An 18,789-nucleotide genomic window follows, 5' to 3' on the forward strand; every position below is an offset into this window, starting at 1 on the left:
TCACTGGTTGGTGTCTGTTGAAGAGCTCAGGTTTAATGGGATGTCCCCCTGGCCACCCGCAGAGGACAGGTAGGAAGCCACGTTGTCAGCTGGAACATAAAGCGATGAACTGTCAGGCAAGCTGATGAGGTCGTTCCCAAAGACTGCCTGGCGGTCAATGAGGAACTGCTGGGTGCTTTCCAGAATCACATCCTTCCCTAGGAATGCAAGCAGACAACAGAAAACTCAGGTTCTGGAAGGTAAGTTCTCAGCTTTGTGGATGCAGAACTGAAATGTGGCACAGCCTCTCTGCAGCAGAAGGTGACAGGCCCCACGCTGGGCAGAAAAAGCACAGAAGCACACAGGTTAATTAATTAATTAACCAGGTTGGAGAAGACCTTCAAGATCATCAAGTCCAACCTATCACCCAGCACCATCTAATCAACTAAACCATGGCACTTAGTGCCTCATCCAGGCTTGTTTTAAACACTTCCAGGAATGGTTACTCCACCACCTCCCTGGGCAGCCCATTCCAGTGGTCAATCTCTCTTTCTGTGAAGAATTTCTTCCTCACATCCAGCCCAAACCTTCCCTGGAGCAGCTTGAGACTGTGTCCTCTCCTGTCACTGGTTGCCTGGGAGAAGAGACCAACCCCCCAGCTGGCTACAACCTCCCTTCAGGTAGTTGTAGAGAGCAATGAGGTCTCCCCTGAGCCTCCTCTTCTCCAGGCTAAACAACCCCAGCTCCCTCAGCTGCTCCTCATAGGGCTTGGAAACACTTGAGGGTCAATGGGAAACTCTGCAGGTTGTCAAGGTGGGTTCTGCCTGAATGCTGAGACGCCTCATAAGAAATGAAAGAGGGCTGGAGAAGCAGGTTAGAGCAGTTTCTCTTCTCCTACACTCAAGGACTGTCTGGTTTCCCCTATCTTTTCAGGAAAGGGACATCTGTCAATTGCCCTCTTATTGCAGCATCACAAAGCCTTGGTTAGCAGATGTTACAGTTTAAAGGCTATGCCTGATTTTTAGTTTTTCCAGAAGTTTTGAAGTTTAGGGATAAACAGTTTTAGGGACTGGACACAGAGTAATGCAAGATAAGATTATCTAATTCCATTGGCCTGCTGAATATCTCTAATATTGTGTAGCAGAAACTTGTTGTATCTCTTCTTCTGCTCCCATCTGGGCTGCTTCTTTTGCTTTTGCTGCTGGCTGCCTTATCTCTGACCTTGTATGCAGGCTGAGCTGTCTGTCTGCATGCTGAGCTGTGTGAGGTACAGGGGGGGAAGGGAGAGGGAGTGACAGTGGGCTGGCTCTTACCATAGCCCTCTGGGCTGCCCAGGGGAGTGTGAGTCTGTACAAGGGGAGGTATTCTGTTGTTGAACTGTAAATATGTGTAACTATATCTTCTACATGTTTGTTGCCTTTTATAATTTTATATTTAGTCCACTTTTGTAAGTATAATTTCATTTTGCTTCCAAAAGTCTGCGTTAGCGTGGGAAATTCGTGGCGGGGGCAAGTTTCCAATTTGTTGGGGTGCAAACCCAACCGCCATCAGCAGAGGGCGCTCCCCTAGCGCCGCTCAGCTCCAGCCTGCTTAAGACCTCTCTCCGGCACAGCTGAGCCTTTAACACCTTTGGTGCCCACGCGTGGTGCTGAGCTTCACGTGGAGGCTGGAACCCCACACGATGCATCAAAACCCGGGTGGGGTCAGGTGGCTGCGGCACCAAACTAAGGCTCACAAAAGCTTCTCTTCTAGCTCTACCCCAGCTGAATCCACATGGAAATAATAGATCACGATTCCAAGATCAGAACACTTCCAGAGTCACATCTAGGGTCAATGGCATGCTTTATCAGAGCCACTGTGTGGGAGATCAGATGGACATTTCCCTCCACTTCTGGTGGATAAGACACAACCTTTTCCTGCTAGCTGCTACCAGGTCACCTCCTCTGCAGCAGAAGTCAGAGAAAACACAGGACCTGCATTGCTCCTACCACCCTCGCACACTTAGATCACCACATTGCTCTTAGGAGGTGATGAACAGCCAGAGAAAACAGTGGAGGCTCTGATAGATCTATACAAAAGCCTGTAGTGATAGGACAAGGGCCAATGGCTTCAAACTAGAGATGAGCGGATTTAAGTTAGATGTTAGGAACAAGTTCTACACCACAAGGGCAGGGAGCACTGGAACAGGTTGTCCAGGGAGGTGGTTGAGGCTCCATCCCTGGAGATATTCAAGGTGAGGCTCAACAGGGCTCTGAGCAACCTGATCTAGTGGAGAATTCCCTGCTGACAGCAGAGAGGGTTGGACTAGATGACCTTTGGAGGTCCCTTGCAACCCAGACCAGTCTATGATTCTATGATATGATGCAGACCCAAGCAGAAACAAAGCAGTTTGATCACATTCAAAACTTCATTCATCCTCCGTGCTTGTCCCAGTGCTCAGTACCAGCTGGCTGTAGAAACATTGCTGTCTGACAACCATGAAAGCAAAATAAAAACCGTGGTTTGTTCCCAAATGGGCAGTGCTGGAGGCTGCACCTAGCTGCTGATGCTTTTGACACCTTACTGACCTCCCCCTTGGCAAGGCTGCAAGAGCTGCTGGTGCTCCTACCTGGGCAGGCACTGTTGAACGGTGGGTTGAAGACTTTGGAGGGCAGCTCAGCTGCAGTCTTCTCCAGGTCCGCTGTGAGTCGCTGCATCTTGGTGCAAAAATACAAACTACAATGTACAATTATACAAAGACAGGGGAGCTTGTTAGAACTAGGCCATTTCTGAGAACCACTGCTTCATCCACGCTGACCAACAGCCACCGGCAAGGCAGCATCTCCGTGCTGCCCTGCCTCTCCCCTCCCTGCCCCGCCCCTCCCCTCCCTGCCCCGCCTCTCCCCTCCCTGCACCGCCCCTCCCCTCCCTGCCCTGCCTCTCCCCTCCCTGCACCGCCCCTCCCCTCCCTGCACCGCCCCTCCCCTCCCTGCACCGCCCCTCCCCTCCCTGCACCGCCCCTCCCCTCCCTGCCCTGCCTCTCCCCTCCCTGCACCGCCCCTCCCCTCCCTGCACCGCCCCTCCCCTCCCTGCCCTGCCCCGCCTCTCCCCTCCCTGCCTACGCTCTGTCAAACTAGCCAAAAGAGTGTGCTCAAGGGCAGACAGTCACAGAATTGTTGTTTTTGGGGAAAAAGAACCTTTAAGATCATCGAATCCAATCATTCTCTAACTCCACCAAGTCTGGTGCTTGAACCATGTCCCTCAGCACCACATCTCTGTCTCTTTTAAACACCTCCAGGAATGGGGACTCAACCACCTCCCTGGGGAGCCTGTTCCAGTGTTTGAGAATGCTTTGAGTGAAGATGTTTCTCCTATAATCCAGCCTAATCTTCCCCTGGTGCCTGAAGGCAAGGATTAAGTGAGATAGGCATGGAGCTGCCGCAGGTATTAACTTCCAGGCTTCTCTGTGCTCATGACTTCCTGCAGGACAAGTAAGCCTAAGGGCAGCCCCTGCAGGTACCAGAAAGCTGCTCTAAGGTCTTCCTGGAGCTGAGCTTCTCCAGGCTGAACAGCCCCAAATCTTTCAGCCTATCCTCACAGGGGAGGGTGGTCCCCAGCTCTCTGATCAGCTTTGTGGCCTCCTCTGGACTCACTCCAGCAGTTCAATGTCCTTTTGTGTGGGGAACACCAGAACTGGATGCAGTGCTCCAGGTGGGGTTCTCAGCAGAGCAGAGGAGCAGAGAATCCCCTTCCTGTCCTGCTGGTCACACTGCTTTGCATGCAGCCCAGGACACAGTTGGCCTTTGGGCTGCCAGTGGCCATTACCAGGTCATGTTGAATTTTTTATCACCCCTGAGCCCTTCTCTCAGCCCACCCTCAGGAGACAGGTACTTGCTATGCTTTACTGCAATCTCCTCTCTGGCTATAAAGTAACCAAGGATTCTTCAGGTCTGCACAAGCTCTGCTGCACAATCACATCACCATCATCATCATCATCATGTCTTGGAAACACACAACTCTTACCGGGGACAGGCTGGCTTCCACTTCAGTCAAATTCCACTCACTCAAAGATAAATTGGGATTAAAGACCTGTTGGAAGGAAAACACAGTTAGGGCTCTGAAAGGTGCAGTGGTTTGAGGTGGCCATACCTTCAGGTGCCTGCTTTGGCTGGCTGCTGGCAGAGATGCCAGGGAGCAACCTCTGCCTGAGCTCCAGCTGCTCTGAAGCTACAGGCAAAGGCTCCTGTGTGCTGACTTGTAGCACAACCAGAACAGCAAAGGCTGAGGACTGGGCACTGGGGCTGAGCCAGTGGCCTTGCTGCCTGCCAACAGAAGGACCGTGCAGCCACAGTTATGGTGTAAACCATGGTGACACTTCCCAGGCAAGTCAAAGCCCTCCTTTGCTGCTCTTGGGTCCTAGGCTGCTTCCAGCCTCATCTGGGTTTTCAAAAGCATCACAAAGCAGTAGCAGAGGGTAGGTAACTGCTGAGATAGTGCCTTGGTGGCAACTTCTTGAGAAGCCTGAGCAAGATGGGAAAAAATGCTGCTGATCTAGGGGACAGTTCTATGACTCCTTCTCACTCTTGTGACATTCAGTGGCACAGAGAGAAAAAAGTGTCTCAGTAGCAGGAAAAACAGCTCCTAATGAGAAATAAGCAGCAGAAACCAATGGAGGTTTCTCCACCTACTCCAGTATCTCATTATAAAAAGATGGACCAATGGACAAGCAGGGCCTGAGAAAAGCTTTCTGTGAAGTCAGAATCAATCACAGGCAGTGGGGGGATTGGCTTTAAGAGAAAAAGATTGATTTGTTAAGCTAACCCTGTGCCTGAAACAACTCCTTAATGCAGCATGTCTTTGACATACAGATTCTTTCCTTAGGGAAAGATGATGATTGATACCTGATGACTGACAAAACCCTTTGATATATTAACCATGTGTACAAGGAGAGAGAGAGAGAGAGAAACAGAGTGAAAGGGAGAACCCAGCAAACCTCCATATTTCTGCATGTATCTTACAGTGATCTGAGAACTGCAGACAGATTAATCTCAGCAGACACACTTCCCAGAATGGGAGGAAAACGGAAAGGTAGTAGAGCTAAACACAGGCTAGGAGCATCTAAGATGTAGAAGGTGTAGAAAATAAATTAACTTAAGCCAAAGCAATCACCAAACTAGGCAGAGAGGTGTAGTAAATCTATTTGATGAGACTGTGTCTCATAAGTATCATTGAGAGGTTCTAGAATCTCATGAGGTTCAATAAGGTAAAGTGCAAGATCCTGCACCTGAGCTGGGGCAATCCTTGGCATCAGTCCAGGCTGGAGAATGATGAGATTGAGAGCAGCTTTGCAAAAATAGGACTTGGGGGTAGTGGTGGATGAGAAGCTGGATGTGAGCCAGCAATGGGTACTTGGAGCCCAGAAAGCCAATGGCATCCTGAGCTACGTTAAAAGCAGGTGGCCAGCAGGTCAAGAGAGGTGTTCTGCCCCTCTGCTCTGCTCTGGTGAGACCTCACCTGCAGTGCTGTGTCCAGCTCCAGGGCCTCCAGCACAAGAGGATATGGACCTGCTGGAGTGAGTCTAGAGGAAGGTCATGGAGATGATCAGAGAGGGCTGCAGCACCTCTCCTGTGAAGATAGGCTGAAAGAATTGGGGCTGTTCAGCCTGGAGAAGAGAAGGCTCCAGGGAGACCTTAGAGCTGCATTTCAGTATCTGAAGGAGACCTACAGGAAGGCTGAGGAGGGACTGTTTAGAAGGGCTGGTAGCAAGAGCATGAGGGGCAATGGTTTGAAACTGGAGCAGGACAGTAGGAGGAGGAAGTTCTTTATAATGAGATACTGGAACAGGTGGAGGCCCCATCCCTGGAGACATTCAAGGTCAGACTTGATGGGGCCTTGAGCAACCTGACCTTGTTGGAGATGTCCCTTGCTGACTGCAGGGAGGTTGGACAGGATGACCTTTGAGGGTCCCTTCCAGCCTGATGCTTTCTGTTACTCCCTGATTCAGGTTGGAAAAAGCCCTTAGGATCATGGAGACTACCTGTTAATGACAATGTCTTCACCAAACACACTGGTTTGTACTCCTAGAAGTTCAAATAAGTCTGTTTTCAGAAGAACTGTAGAAAAGCATCATTGAAGGTCTAAGGTCCTACCAGATTAAAACACAGTCATGGTTCTACTGGCAGCATGTGACAGGTAAAGGGCCACAGAAGAACACACAGCAAGGTCTGCCCCACTGACAGCCAGAGGACACCACAGTGAAGCTCACAGCCACCCCCACCACAGGGCCCAACACTCACATCCAAGAGGCTGCTGGGCTCCAGGCTGTACTGCTGGCTCCTCAGCAGCAGCTGCAGCCCTTCCAGGCTCCAGTCTGTGCCTTCCAATGGGTCTGAAATATCTGTTCTGAGAAAAGACAAGGGGAAACAGCTTCCTCAGTGAGGCTTGCATAGACACACAGGGAAAGGATGACCAAGCAGCCTCCCTGTGTGGGGTTTATGTTAAAGCTCAGTCTGAACAACAGGAATCCATGGGCAGCCTGAGTTTGTGCCACATAACTTGGTGTAATTCCAGAGTAAAGTCCATCAGAGCACATAGGGGACTGGGCTGACAGTACAAGTGAGACTCCTCCTCTCCTGGGTGACACAAGGTGTGGGGATGGATAGTCCTGACACAGCTCCTCCAGACTGGGAGCAATAAAGCTTTCCTTCCAGAGAGGCACTTGGGCTGCAGGGCAGGCTGCACCCTCATCCTTCTGGGCCCAGGGTGGCTGAGCTGCTGTTAACTCACGCTTTTGGAAGGAGTGACTTTTGGCTGCATTCACCAAGACATCCAGCTAGAGGAGCAACTGGAAGGACCTGCTGTGTTTAATCTCCCCCAAAAGCTACAAAAACTTCTCTTAGAATCCACAGTCTTAAAAAACAACCAACCAACCAACTAACTAATTCTCTTCTAATAAAATGCTTTTGAGTAGTAGTTGTGTTCAGAAGGAGAAATTTGGTTCTCTGTAAGGACCCAAAGGAAAATAGAATCATGGAATGGTTTGGGTTGGAAGCTACTTAAGCTACTTTAAGCATCACCCAGTTCCAACCCTCCTGTCATGGGCAGGGACACCTTCCAACAGAAGCCTAAGGAGGTGCCACATGTGCAAGATGGAGCTCACCAAGCTGCTTCAGGTGACTTAAAGCCAGCCTGCCTTGCCCCTCAGCTGATGGAAAAGAGGGCCATGAAATACAGAGCCACAGCTCTCCCTCACCTGTCCAGCAGTGCCCTTCTACTTCTTCTCTCAGGTGGTTGTGATGTCCCTGGTGGGGCTGCTCCACAGCTCCCTTTGCCTTCCAAAACCGACTGCACCATGGCGACAGGGAGCACGGGGGGCTCAGAGCAAGCCCGGCAGCCTGGCAGGGGCACATCAGGCTCAGAGGGGGCTTTCAGCCCAGGGCTGACTGGCTCTTCCTTGATCAGCATCAGGCACTTCTCCCTGTGTCAGAGACAAGGCTTAGCACCACACATCTGCTCCACAAAGGCCTTGTGCTACTGGGAAGGGCAATAGCACCAGGGCTTGCTTCCACTTCCCATCAAAGTGACCACAGGGGCTTGGCTTTGCCTTACACTAGCAACAGAAACCAGCAACCTTATTTTCTTTTCATGGAGAACCAAGCTCAGCTGGAATATCTCCAGCCACCTCACCAGCTAGAGCTAGAATGAATTTGCCACACTTGTTTTGTAAATAAGGAAAACAGACTTCCAAATGTGGATCATTCCTGAGATGAGGGTTAAGCCTGAGACACATTAAAGGTTCCCTGGGTTGGAGGGGTTCCCCTGAAAAAGTCTCCACTATGGAGGTAGAAATGGGATCAGTAAGATCTTCCCATGCAGGAGACAGGTTTGGACCAGCAAGGTCTGTAGAGATCCCAGGGACACAGGTGAGGATTTGGAACAGAAGCTGTCAGGATCTCACAGCCCCAGTCAGGTGTTTTACTTGTTGGGAAGCAGAGATCTGCAGTGGGAGAGGTATTCCACAGTATTCCTCAAGGGACACAGGACACTGAACAGTAACATTTTTGTCCATAGAAACGTTTCTAGCACTTGCAGGAGGTTTGACAGCTCCCTGGGAATACACACACAGAGCTGGAGCCAGGGACAAAGGCACAGAGATCACAGGCACAGGGCAGGGAAAGTTGTGCTGAAAAAAAAATCTCTTCCTCCAGTACTTACAGACTAGATTTGCTGCAAGACAGCTCTTGAGTGTGTCACACATGGGATGTATAGAATCATAGAGTGCACTGGGTTGGAAAGGACATCCAGAGGTCCTCTAGTCCACCCCCCACTGCAGTAAGCAGCAACATCCCCAACTAGATCAAGTTGTACAGCGCTGCATCAAGCTTGACCTGCAATATCTCCAGGACTGGAGGTTCCACCACTGCCCTGGGCAACCCATTCCAGTGCTACAAAGCAATCCTTTCAGATGATCTTCTCATCTTGTGAGTCCTAAACTCCCACCAGAAGCTCCTGTTGATTTAGGAGGTACCACACTCCTGAGCACACGGAGTTCACTCCAATCATGCAGACACAGAGCAGGTCAGAGGCCACCAGATGGCACCCAGAAATGAGCAGAAATCAGCAACCTAACTTGAAGATTTGATTCTTTCTGCTTCAGAAGGGACTTCCAGGCTTTGGCTTTATTTGTTGGGGCTTTTTTGTTGTTGTTTTGGTTGGGTTGGGTTTTTTGATTGGTTGGTTTGGAGGGGTTTTGTTTGTTTGTTGGGACTTTTTTGTTTTGGTTGGTTGGTTGGTTTGGGGGGTTTTGTTTGTTTTTTGGGGCTTTTTTTTGTTGTTTTGGTTGGTTGGTTGGTTTGGGGGGTTTTGTTTGTTTTTTGGGGCTTTTTTTTGTTGTTTTGGTTGGTTGGTTTGGGTTTTTTGGTTCTTTTTTGGTTGGTTTTGTTTGTTGGGGCTTTTTTGTTGTGTTGGTTGATTGGTTTGGGATATTTGGTTGATTGGTTTGGGGTCTTTGTTTGTTGGGGCTTTTTTGTTGTTGTTTTGGTTGGTTGGTTGGGTTGGGTTTTTTGGTTGGTTGGTTTGGGAGGTTTTGTTTATTGGGGCTTTTGTTGTTGTTTTGGTTGGTTGGTTGGGTTGGGTTTTTTGGTTGGTTGGTTTGGGAGGTTTTGTTTATTGGGGCTTTTGTTGTTGTTTTGGTTGGTTGGTTGGGTTGGGTTTTTTGGTTGGTTGGTTTGGGAGGTTTTGTTTATTGGGGCTTTTGTTGTTGTTTTGGTTGGTTGGTTGGGTTGGGTTTTTTGGTTGGTTGGTTTGGGAGGTTTTGTTTGTTGGGGCTTTTGTTGTTGTTTTGGTTGGTTGGTTGGGTTGGGTTTTTTGGTTGGTTGGTTTGGGAGGTTTTGTTTATTGGGGCTTTTGTTGTTGTTTTGGTTGGTTGGTTGGGTTGGGTTTTTTGGTTGGTTGGTTTGGGAGGTTTTGTTTATTGGGGCTTTTGTTGTTGTTTTGGTTGGTTGGTTGGGTTGGGTTTTTTGGTTGGTTGGTTTGGGAGGTTTTGTTTATTGGGGCTTTTGTTGTTGTTTTGGTTGGTTGGTTGGGTTGGGTTTTTTGGTTGGTTGGTTTGGGAGGTTTTGTTTATTGGGGCTTTTGTTGTTGTTTTGGTTGGTTGGTTGGGTTGGGTTTTTTGGTTGGTTGGTTTGGGAGGTTTTGTTTATTGGGGCTTTTGTTGTTGTTTTGGTTGGTTGGTTGGGTTGGGTTTTTTGGTTGGTTGGTTTGGGAGGTTTTGTTTATTGGGGCTTTTGTTGTTGTTTTGGTTGGTTGGTTGGGTTGGGTTTTTTGGTTGGTTGGTTTGGGAGGTTTTGTTTATTGGGGCTTTTATTTTTTGTTTTGGTTGGTTGGGTTGGGTTTTTTGGTTGGTTGGTTTGGGAGGTTTTGTTTATTGGGGCTTTTGTTGTTGTTTTGGTTGGTTGGTTGGGTTGGGTTTTTTGGTTGGTTGGTTTGGGAGGTTTTGTTTATTGGGGCTTTTGTTGTTGTTTTGGTTGGTTGGGTTGGGTTTTTTGGTTGGTTGGTTTGGGAGGTTTTGTTTATTGGGGCTTTTTTGTTTGTTTTGGTTGGTTGGGTTGGGTTTTTTGGTTGGTTGGTTTGGGAGGTTTTGTTTGTTGGGGCTTTTGTTGTTGTTTTGGTTGGTTGGTTGGGTTGGGTTTTTTGGTTGGTTGGTTTGGGAGGTTTTGTTTGTTGGGGCTTTTTTGTTGTTGTTTTGGTTGGTTGGTTGGGTTGGGTTTTTTGGTTGGTTGGTTTGGGAGGTTTTGTTTGTTGGGGCTTTTATTTTTTGTTTTGGTTGGTTGGGTGGGTTGGGTTTTTTGGTTGGTTGGTTTGGGGGGTTTTGTTAGTTTGTTGGGGCTTTTTTGTTGTTGTTTTGGTTGGTTGGTTGGGTTGGGTTTTTTGGTTGGTTGGTTTGGGAGGTTTGTTGTTTGTTGGGGCTTTGTTGTTTGTTTTGGTTGGTTGGTTGGGTTGGGTTTTTTGGTTGGTTGGTTTGGGAGGTTTTGTTTGTTGGGGCTTTGTTGTTTGTTTTGGTTGGTTGGTTGGGTTGGGTTTTTTGGTTGGTTGGTTTGGGAGGTTTTGTTTGTTGGGGCTTTGTTGTTTGTTTTGGTTGGTTGGGTTGGGTTTTTTGGTTGGTTGGTTTGGGAGGTTTTGTGTTTGTTGGGGCTTTTTGTTGTTGTTTTGGTTGGTTGGGTTGGGTTTTTTGGTTGGTTGGTTTGGGAGGTTTTGTTTGTTGGGGCTTTTGTTGTTTGTTTTGGTTGGTTGGGTTGGGTTTTTTGGTTGGTTGGTTTGGGAGGTTTTGTTTGTTGGGGCTTTTTTGTTTGTTTTGGTTGGTTGGGTTGGGTTTTTTGGTTGGTTGGTTTGGGAGGTTTTGTTTGTTGGGGCTTTTATTTTTTGTTTTGGTTGGTTGGGTTGGGTTTTTTGGTTGGTTGGTTTGGGAGGTTTTGTTTGTTGGGGCTTTTATTTTTTGTTTTGGTTGGTTGGGTTGGGTTTTTTGGTTGGTTGGTTTGGGAGGTTTTGTTTGTTTTGTTGGGGCTTTGTTGTCATTGTTTTGGTTGGTTGGTTGGGTTGGGTTTTTTGGTTGGTTGGTTTGGGAGGTTTTGTTTGTTTTGTTGGGGCTTTGTTGTCATTGTTTTGGTTGGTTGGTTGGGTTGGGTTTTTTGGTTGGTTGGTTTGGGAGGTTTTGTTTGTTTTGTTGGGGCTTTGTTGTGTTGTTTTGGTTGGTTGGTTGGGTTGGGTTTTTTGGTTGGTTGGTTTGGGGGTTTGTGTTGTTGTTGGGGTTTTGTTGTTGGTTTGGTGGTTGGTTGGGGTTGGGTTTTTTGGTTGGTTGGTTTGGGGGTTTTGTTGTTGGGGTTTGTTGTTGTTTTGGTTGGGGTTGGGTGGGTTTTGTGGTTGGTTGGTGTGGGGGGTTTGGGGTGTTGGGTTGGGGGTTGGGGTGGGTGTTTGGTGGTTGGGTTGGGGGTGGTGGGGTGGGGTGGGGGGGTTGGTGGGTTGGGGGTGTTGGTTGGTTGGTGTGGGGTTGGTTGGGGGTTGGGTGGTTGGTGGGTGTGGGGGTTGTGTTGGTTGGGGTTGTGGTGTTGTGGGTTGGGTGGTTGGGTGGGTGTTTGGTTGGTTGGTTGGGGGTTTGTTGTTTGTTGGGGTTTGTTGGTTGGTGGTGGGGGGTTGGGTTGGGGTTGGTTTGGGAGGTTTGGTTGTTGTGGGGTTTGTGTGTGGGGGTGGGTGGGGTGGGGGTGGGTGTTTGGGGGGTGGGGGTTGGGGTGGGGGGTGGGTTGGGGTGGTGGGTGTGGGGGTTGGGGGGTGGGGGTGGTGGGTTGGTTGTGGGGGTGGGTTGGGGGTGGTGGGTGGTGGGGGGGGTTGTGGGGTGGGGTGGTGTGGTTGGGGGGTGGGGGGGTGTTGGGGGGGGGGGGGGGGGGGGGGGGGGGGGGGGGGGGGGGGGTGGGGGGGGGGGGGGGGGGGGGGGGGGGGGGGGGGGGGGGGGGGGGGGGGGGGGGGGGGGGGGGGGGGGGGGGGGGGGGGGGGGGGGGGGGGGGGGGGGGGGGGGGGGGGGGGGGGGGGGGGGGGGGGTGGGGGGGGGTGGGGGGGGGGGGGGGGGGGGGGGGGGGGGGGGGGGGTGGGGGGGGGGGGGGGGGGGGGGGGGGGGGGGGGGGGGGGGGGGGGGGGGGGGGGGGGGGGGGGGGGGGGGGGGGGGGGGGGGGGGGGGGGGGGGGGGGGGGGGGGGGGGGGGGGGGGGGGGGGGGGGGGGGGGGGGGGGGGGGGGGGGGGGGGGGGGGGGGGGGGGGGGGGGGGGGGGGGGGGGGGGGGGGGGGGGGGGGGGGGGGGGGGGGGGGGGGGGGGGGGGGGGGGGGGGGGGGGGGGGGGGGGGGGGGGGGGGGGGGGGGGGGGGGGGGGGGGGGGGGGGGGGGGGGGGGGGGGGGGGGGGGGGGGGGGGGGGGGGGGGGGGGGGGGGGGGGGGGGGGGGGGGGGGGGGGGGGGGGGGGGGGGGGGGGGGGGGGGGGGGGGGGGGGGGGGGGGGGGGGGGGGGGGGGGGGGGGGGGGGGGGGGGGGGGGGGGGGGGGGGGGGGGGGGGGGGGGGGGGGGGGGGGGGGGGGGGGGGGGGGGGGGGGGGGGGGGGGGGGGGGGGGGGGGGGGGGGGGGGGGGGGGGGGGGGGGGGGGGGTTGGGGTGTGGTTGGGGTGGGGGGGGGGGGGGGGGGGGTGGGGGGGTGGGGGTGGGGGGTGGGGTTGGGGGGGGTGGGGGGGTGGGGGTTGGGGTGGGTTGGGGGTTGGGGTTGGGTGGGTTGGTGGGGGGTTGGGAGGGTGGTGGGGTGGGGTGGGGGGGTGTGGGTGGGGTTGGGGTGTGGTGGGGGGGTGGGGGGGTTTGGTTTGTTGGGTGGGTTGGTTGGTTGGGTTGGGTGGTTGTGGGTTGGGGGGTTGGTGGTTTGGGAGGGTTTTGTTAGGTTTGTTGGGGCTTGTTGGTTGGGTTGGTGTTTGGGTGGTTGGGGGGTGGGTGGGTGGGGGTTTTTGTGGGTGGGTTGTTGGGGGGGTTGGGCGGTGGGGGGGGTTTGTGTGTGGTGGTTGGGGGTGTTTGTTGTGTTGGGTTATTTGTTGTTGGGGTGGGTTTTCTTTGTTGGTTGTTTTTTTTTTTTTAAATCTGGAGCTCTTTCCATGCTGCAAGCTCCTTTTCTGGCTCTGGCTTCAAGCATGAGGCAGACTTACAGGCAATTTCTAGAGGCTCACTGCCTCGCCTGAGAAACCGTTTCCGTGATTCATCTCTCTACTCACTTTCCACTGACACAGCTGTGTAGCTCTTTTCCTACTAGCCCTAAGTGCACTGCATGTCTGTGGCAGGAAGAGATAAGCATGAAAATACCTCTGCGTTCAGTTCTTGAGTTCCTGGGAGCTTTTCAGAGAAAAGGAAGCTGTTGTGGTGCAGCCTTTCTGTTCTCATTAGCAGAAAGATGAACGGTCTGATTCTGCTTCCTCTTTGTCAAAGCCAAACGGAGGCTCCCCTTTCCCTCCAGCAACCCAACAACTGTTAGTATCTCATTATTTGACAAAGCCTGAGACAGCCTTTGACTTGAGAGCAAAATCTGAAGAAACAGGGAATACTTCTCAAAGAGGAGACAGGAAGTTCTCAGTTCTGCTGTTGTTACTCTTCCCTGATTCTCCAATTCTGACCCATGCTGCAAACTGGAAGAAAATGCTCCAGCCTACCGCCTCTATAGAGGTCTGGGAACCAGGCAGCAACTTGGGTAGAATTAGAATCATAGAATTGTCAGGGTTGGAAGGGACCACAAGGATCATCCAGTTCCAACCCCCCTGCCATGGGCAGGGACACCTCACACTAGAGCAGGTTGCTCAGAGTCACATCCAGCCTGGCCTTAAAAACCTCCAGGGATGAGGCTTCCACCACCTCCCTGGGCAACCTGTTCCAGTGTCAGTTACAGCCAGGAGAGCCTCTCTTGAAGCGTTGTGAGTCCATAGCCAGCTCCCCCTGGTTTTAATCAGCCATGTTTACCTGTCATGCTCAGGAGGGGGCTGCATGTTTATGAGGCTGGCTGGGGATGCTTCAGTAACATCAGATATGATGGGTCCTCCAGCAACTGCAGGGCTGGTTAAGCAAGAGGCAGGCTCTGTTGATGGCTAAAAGGAAAGCAAAAAGCACATAGATTTATCCTTCTAAGACCCGAACGAGCCCAAGGCCCTCCCTGAGATGTGAGGGTTTGCTCACTGTGCCCTTGAGCCCTCCTTGCATGGAAACCAAGAAAGCTTTCACCTACTCTGCAACATTAGCATTTCCTCTGGTCTTTCCTGCAACCACACAGAGGCAAAGGTGTAAAATCAGCATTGTGACTGAAGCATCAGCTATGGAGAAGTCTTACCCTGTCTGACATTTTTGCCTAGACTGCTTAGATTCCCCTGGAGGGAAAGATCCAACCCAGCCCAACGTGGGAGTCTTTCATGCTAGCTCAAGTGTTTTAACTGCATGGCACGTGCCTGCTGCCTGCTTTGGTGGGTTAGGGCAGTGGGCATCCCTCTGAGACTGCACAAATCTGGCTCTGGTCAGAAAGATCACAGTACCCACATCTAGAACATACTTCTGCCTCTCTGGCCTTGAGGTGAGCCAGGCTGGGGTCACACCACAGAGAGTTTGGCAGGTGGGATCTGCCTTTCCCTCCCACTGCACGCAAGCATGCCACTCAGCTTTGCAAGCCTTTCCTCCTCTTCACTGCCAAACTACTGACTCTGAAAGCTGTAACATTGCTTCAGTCACTCTTCCACCCCGGCCAGAGGAATCCCAGAGAGAGAGAGGCTGGTGCCAACCTACCGACTGGATGAAATAGGGGTCGTGGAGGGGGTCTGCAGTCAAATGCCGGCTGAACTTGGACATTGGTGGAGCTGAGATCCCATTGTCAAGCATCAGAGGGCTGTGGAGAGAAACAGGGTCACTGACTGCTTCTTGGTTGCTCACACTGGAGAAGTCTTTCAGCCAAGGGCTGTTCTCCCCTGGGCGCTCTGCTTTCCCTTATCTCTTGTCTTTCCTGTCTTTCTCATGTCTTTCATCTCTTGTATTTCATGTCTCCATCACGACCCCACAGAGTCTCTGGGAAGCCTGTTCCAAGTGCCTTGCCATGCTCACAGCAAAAAAACTCCCTTCTCATATCTAATCTAATCTGCCCTCGTGCAGTTTAAAGCCTCCATCCCTCATCCTGTGTGAATTTCCCCACCCATGAACATCAGCGACTCGGAGCAGCTGCTCTCCTCCCCTTGAGCCCTCCTCCCTGCTACTCTCCTTGCAGGGTTATCCCTTCCAAGAGGCTCAGCAGAGGGGGCAAGCAGAGGTAAGGGTACCCAGCTCACTTGTACAGAGTGTGGGCTCCTTAATTCACTCCTGTGTTTGCTTTACAACCCTCACAAGAGGAGCCAAGAACAAGGCTGCTGGCCTAAGGAAAACCAACTCTCCTGAGCAGCCCCTCTCAGGAAGGCTGGCTCCTTTCTCTGAAGCATGGAGAAGCTTCTGAGTTGCTAAAGGCCACAGGGTTATAAAGATGGGAACCAGAGGCAGGTTTCTGCCCTCCACCTGAGCCACAAAAGCAAACTCCTTAACAGCTCCTCTGCCCTCCTTAGATCACAGGCACCAGAGAGCAAGAGATGCACAGCTACTCTCCTGGAAGGCACTAAGCTTCCAAGTTCAAGCTTGTCTATTCACTTGCCTTGAGGATCTTATTTATGACTCTAAAGATACCCCTTAGCTAAAATCTCTCTCCACCCTCATCACTGTAGAACCTGCAGGTCACTTGCCACCAAACCTGTGTCAGATACACAGCCCATTTGGGATGGTGGAGCGAACTAAAGGGGTCTGTGGCTGGCTGGGTCCAGCCCTGCTCCCACTGATGGCAACTGGCAAAAGTGGAAGCTCCCTGCTGTCCCTGATGGCAAGTGGCAAAAGTGGAACCTCCCTGCTGTCCCTGATGGCAAGTGGCAAAAGTGGAAGCTCCCTGCTGTCCCTGATGGCAAGTGGCAAAAGTGGAAGCTCCCTGCTGTCCCTGATGGCAACTGGCAAAAGTGGAAGCTCCCTGCTGTCCCTGATGGCAACTGGCAAAAGTGGAAGCTCCCTGCTGCACCTGATGGCAACTGGCAAAAGTGGAAGCTCCCTGCTGCACCTGATGGCAACTGGCAAAAGTGGAAGCTCCCTGCTGCACCTGATGGCAACTGGCAAAAGTGGAACCTCCCTGCTGTCCCTGATGGCAACTGGCAAAAGTGGAACCTCCCTGCTGCACCTGATGGCAACTGGCAAAAGTGGAACCTCCCTGCTGCACCTGATGGCAACTGGCAAAAGTGGAACCTCCCTGCTGCCCTGATGGCAACTGGCAAAAGTGGAAGCTCCCTGCTGTCCCTGATGGCAACTGGCAAAAGTGGAAGCTCCCTGCTGTCCCTGATGGCAACTGGCAAAAGTGGAAGCTCCCTGCTGCACCTGATGGCAACTGGCAAAAGTGGAAGCTCCCTGCTGCACCTGATGGCAACTGGCAAAAGTGGAACCTCCCTGCTGTCCCTGATGGCAACTGGCAAAAGTGGAACCTCCCTGCTGCACCTGATGGCAACTGGCAAAAGTGGAACCTCCCTGCTGTCCCTGATGGCAACTGGCAAAAGTGGAACCTCCCTGCTGCACCTGATGGCAACTGGCAAAAGTGGAAGCTCCCTGCTGTCCCTGATGGCAACTGGCAAAAGTGGAAGCTCCCTGCTGTCCCTGATGGCAACTGGCAAAAGTGGAACCTCCCTGCTGCACCTGATGGCAACTGGCAAAAGTGGAAGCTCCCTGCTCCCACTGATGGCAACTGGCAAAAGTGGAACCTCCCTGCTGCACCTGATGGCAAGTGGCAAAAGTGGAAGCTCCCTGCTGCACCTGATGGCAACTGGCAAAAGTGGAAGCTCCCTGCTGTCCCTGATGGCAACTGGCAAAAGTGGAAGCTCCCTGCTGCACCTGATGGCAACTGGCAAAAGTGGAAGCTCCCTGCTGCACCTGATGGCAACTGGCAAAAGTGGAAGCTCCCTGCTGCACCTGATGGCAACTGGCAAAAGTGGAACCTCCCTGCTGCACCTGATGGCAACTGGCAAAAGTGGAACCTCCCTGCTGCACCTGATGGCAACTGGCAAAAGTGGAACCTCCCTGCTGTCCCTGATGGCAACTGGCAAAAGTGGAACCTCCCTGCTGTCCCTGATGGCAACTGGCAAAAGTGGAACCTCCCTGCTGTCCCTGATGGCAACTGGCAAAAGTGGAACCTCCCTGCTGCACCTGATGGCAACTGGCAAAAGTGGAACCTCCCTGCTGCACCTGATGGCAACTGGCAAAAGTGGAAGCTCCCTGCTGCACCTGATGGCAACTGGCAAAAGTGGAACCTCCCTGCTGTCCCTGATGGCAACTGGCAAAAGTGGAACCTCCCTGCTGCACCTGATGGCAACTGGCAAAAGTGGAACCTCCCTGCTGTCCCTGATGGCAACTGGCAAAAGTGGAAGCTCCCTGCTGTCCCTGATGGCAACTGGCAAAAGTGGAACCTCCCTGCTGCACCTGATGGCAACTGGCAAAAGTGGAAGCTCCCTGCTCCCACTGATGGCAACTGGCAAAAGTGGAACCTCCCTGCTGCACCTGATGGCAACTGGCAAAAGTGGAAGCTCCCTGCTGTCCCTGATGGCAACTGGCAAAAGTGGAAGCTCCCTGCTGTCCCTGATGGCAACTGGCAAAAGTGGAAGCTCCCTGCTGTCCCTGATGGCAACTGGCAAAAGTGGAAGCTCCCTGCTGCACCTGATGGCAACTGGCAAAAGTGGAAGCTCCCTGCTGTCCCTGATGGCAACTGGCAAAAGTGGAACCTCCCTGCTGCACCTGATGGCAACTGGCAAAAGTGGAAGCTCCCTGCTGCACCTGATGGCAACTGGCAAAAGTGGAAGCTCCCTGCTGCACCTGATGGCAACTGGCAAAAGTGGAACCTCCCTGCTGTCCCTGATGGCAACTGGCAAAAGTGGAACCTCCCTGCTGCACCTGATGGCAACTGGCAAAAGTGGAACCTCCCTGCTGTCCCTGATGGCAACTGGCAAAAGTGGAAGCTCCCTGCTGTCCCTGATGGCAACTGGCAAAAGTGGAACCTCCCTGCTGCACCTGATGGCAACTGGCAAAAGTGGAAGCTCCCTGCTCCCACTGATGGCAACTGGCAAAAGTGGAACCTCCCTGCTGCACCTGATGGCAACTGGCAAAAGTGGAAGCTCCCTGCTGTCCCTGATGGCAACTGGCAAAAGTGGAAGCTCCCTGCTGTCCCTGATGGCAACTGGCAAAAGTGGAAGCTCCCTGCTGTCCCTGATGGCAACTGGCAAAAGTGGAAGCTCCCTGCTGCACCTGATGGCAACTGGCAAAAGTGGAAGCTCCCTGCTGTCCCTGATGGCAACTGGCAAAAGTGGAAGCTCCCTGCTGCACCTGATGGCAACTGGCAAAAGTGGAACCTCCCTGCTGTCCCTGATGGCAACTGGCAAAAGTGGAAGCTCCCTGCTGTCCCTGATGGCAACTGGCAAAAGTGGAAGCTCCCTGCTGTCCCTGATGGCAACTGGCAAAAGTGGAAGCTCCCTGCTGTCCCTGATGGCAACTGGCAAAAGTGGAAGCTCCCTGCTGTCCCTGATGGCAACTGGCAAAAGTGGAAGCTCCCTGCTGGCAAGTGGCAAAAGCGGAACCCGCAAGACCAGCAGCATGTCCTGCCCTTTACCCTCTCTCTGGTCAGCCCTCCCACCTCCCATCAGGCTGTGTGCTGCCCAGATAAAGGTCCTGAGCTGACAGGGTGCTTCTC

At 53.0% G+C, this 18,789-nt stretch overlaps 1 protein-coding gene across 1 annotated transcript in view; it reads right to left on the reverse strand.

Annotated features, from left to right (window-relative positions):
- The window catches only part of HSF4 (heat shock transcription factor 4), a 33,624-nt gene continuing 14,835 nt past the window's right edge, over positions 1–18,789 (reverse strand). The window contains exons 7-13 of the mRNA XM_054389856.1: positions 14,790–14,889; positions 13,980–14,104; positions 7,211–7,435; positions 6,255–6,360; positions 3,982–4,047; positions 2,588–2,675; positions 1–197 (exon numbers count right to left, since the gene is read on the reverse strand). Coding sequence (XP_054245831.1) covers positions 1–197; positions 2,588–2,675; positions 3,982–4,047; positions 6,255–6,360; positions 7,211–7,435; positions 13,980–14,104; positions 14,790–14,889 — 907 coding nt within the window. The remainder of the gene's footprint in view (positions 198–2,587; positions 2,676–3,981; positions 4,048–6,254; positions 6,361–7,210; positions 7,436–13,979; positions 14,105–14,789; positions 14,890–18,789) is intronic.

Source organism: Indicator indicator, chromosome 19 (genome assembly GCF_027791375.1).
Source record: "Indicator indicator isolate 239-I01 chromosome 19, UM_Iind_1.1, whole genome shotgun sequence".
NCBI lineage: Eukaryota > Metazoa > Chordata > Aves > Piciformes > Indicatoridae > Indicator > Indicator indicator.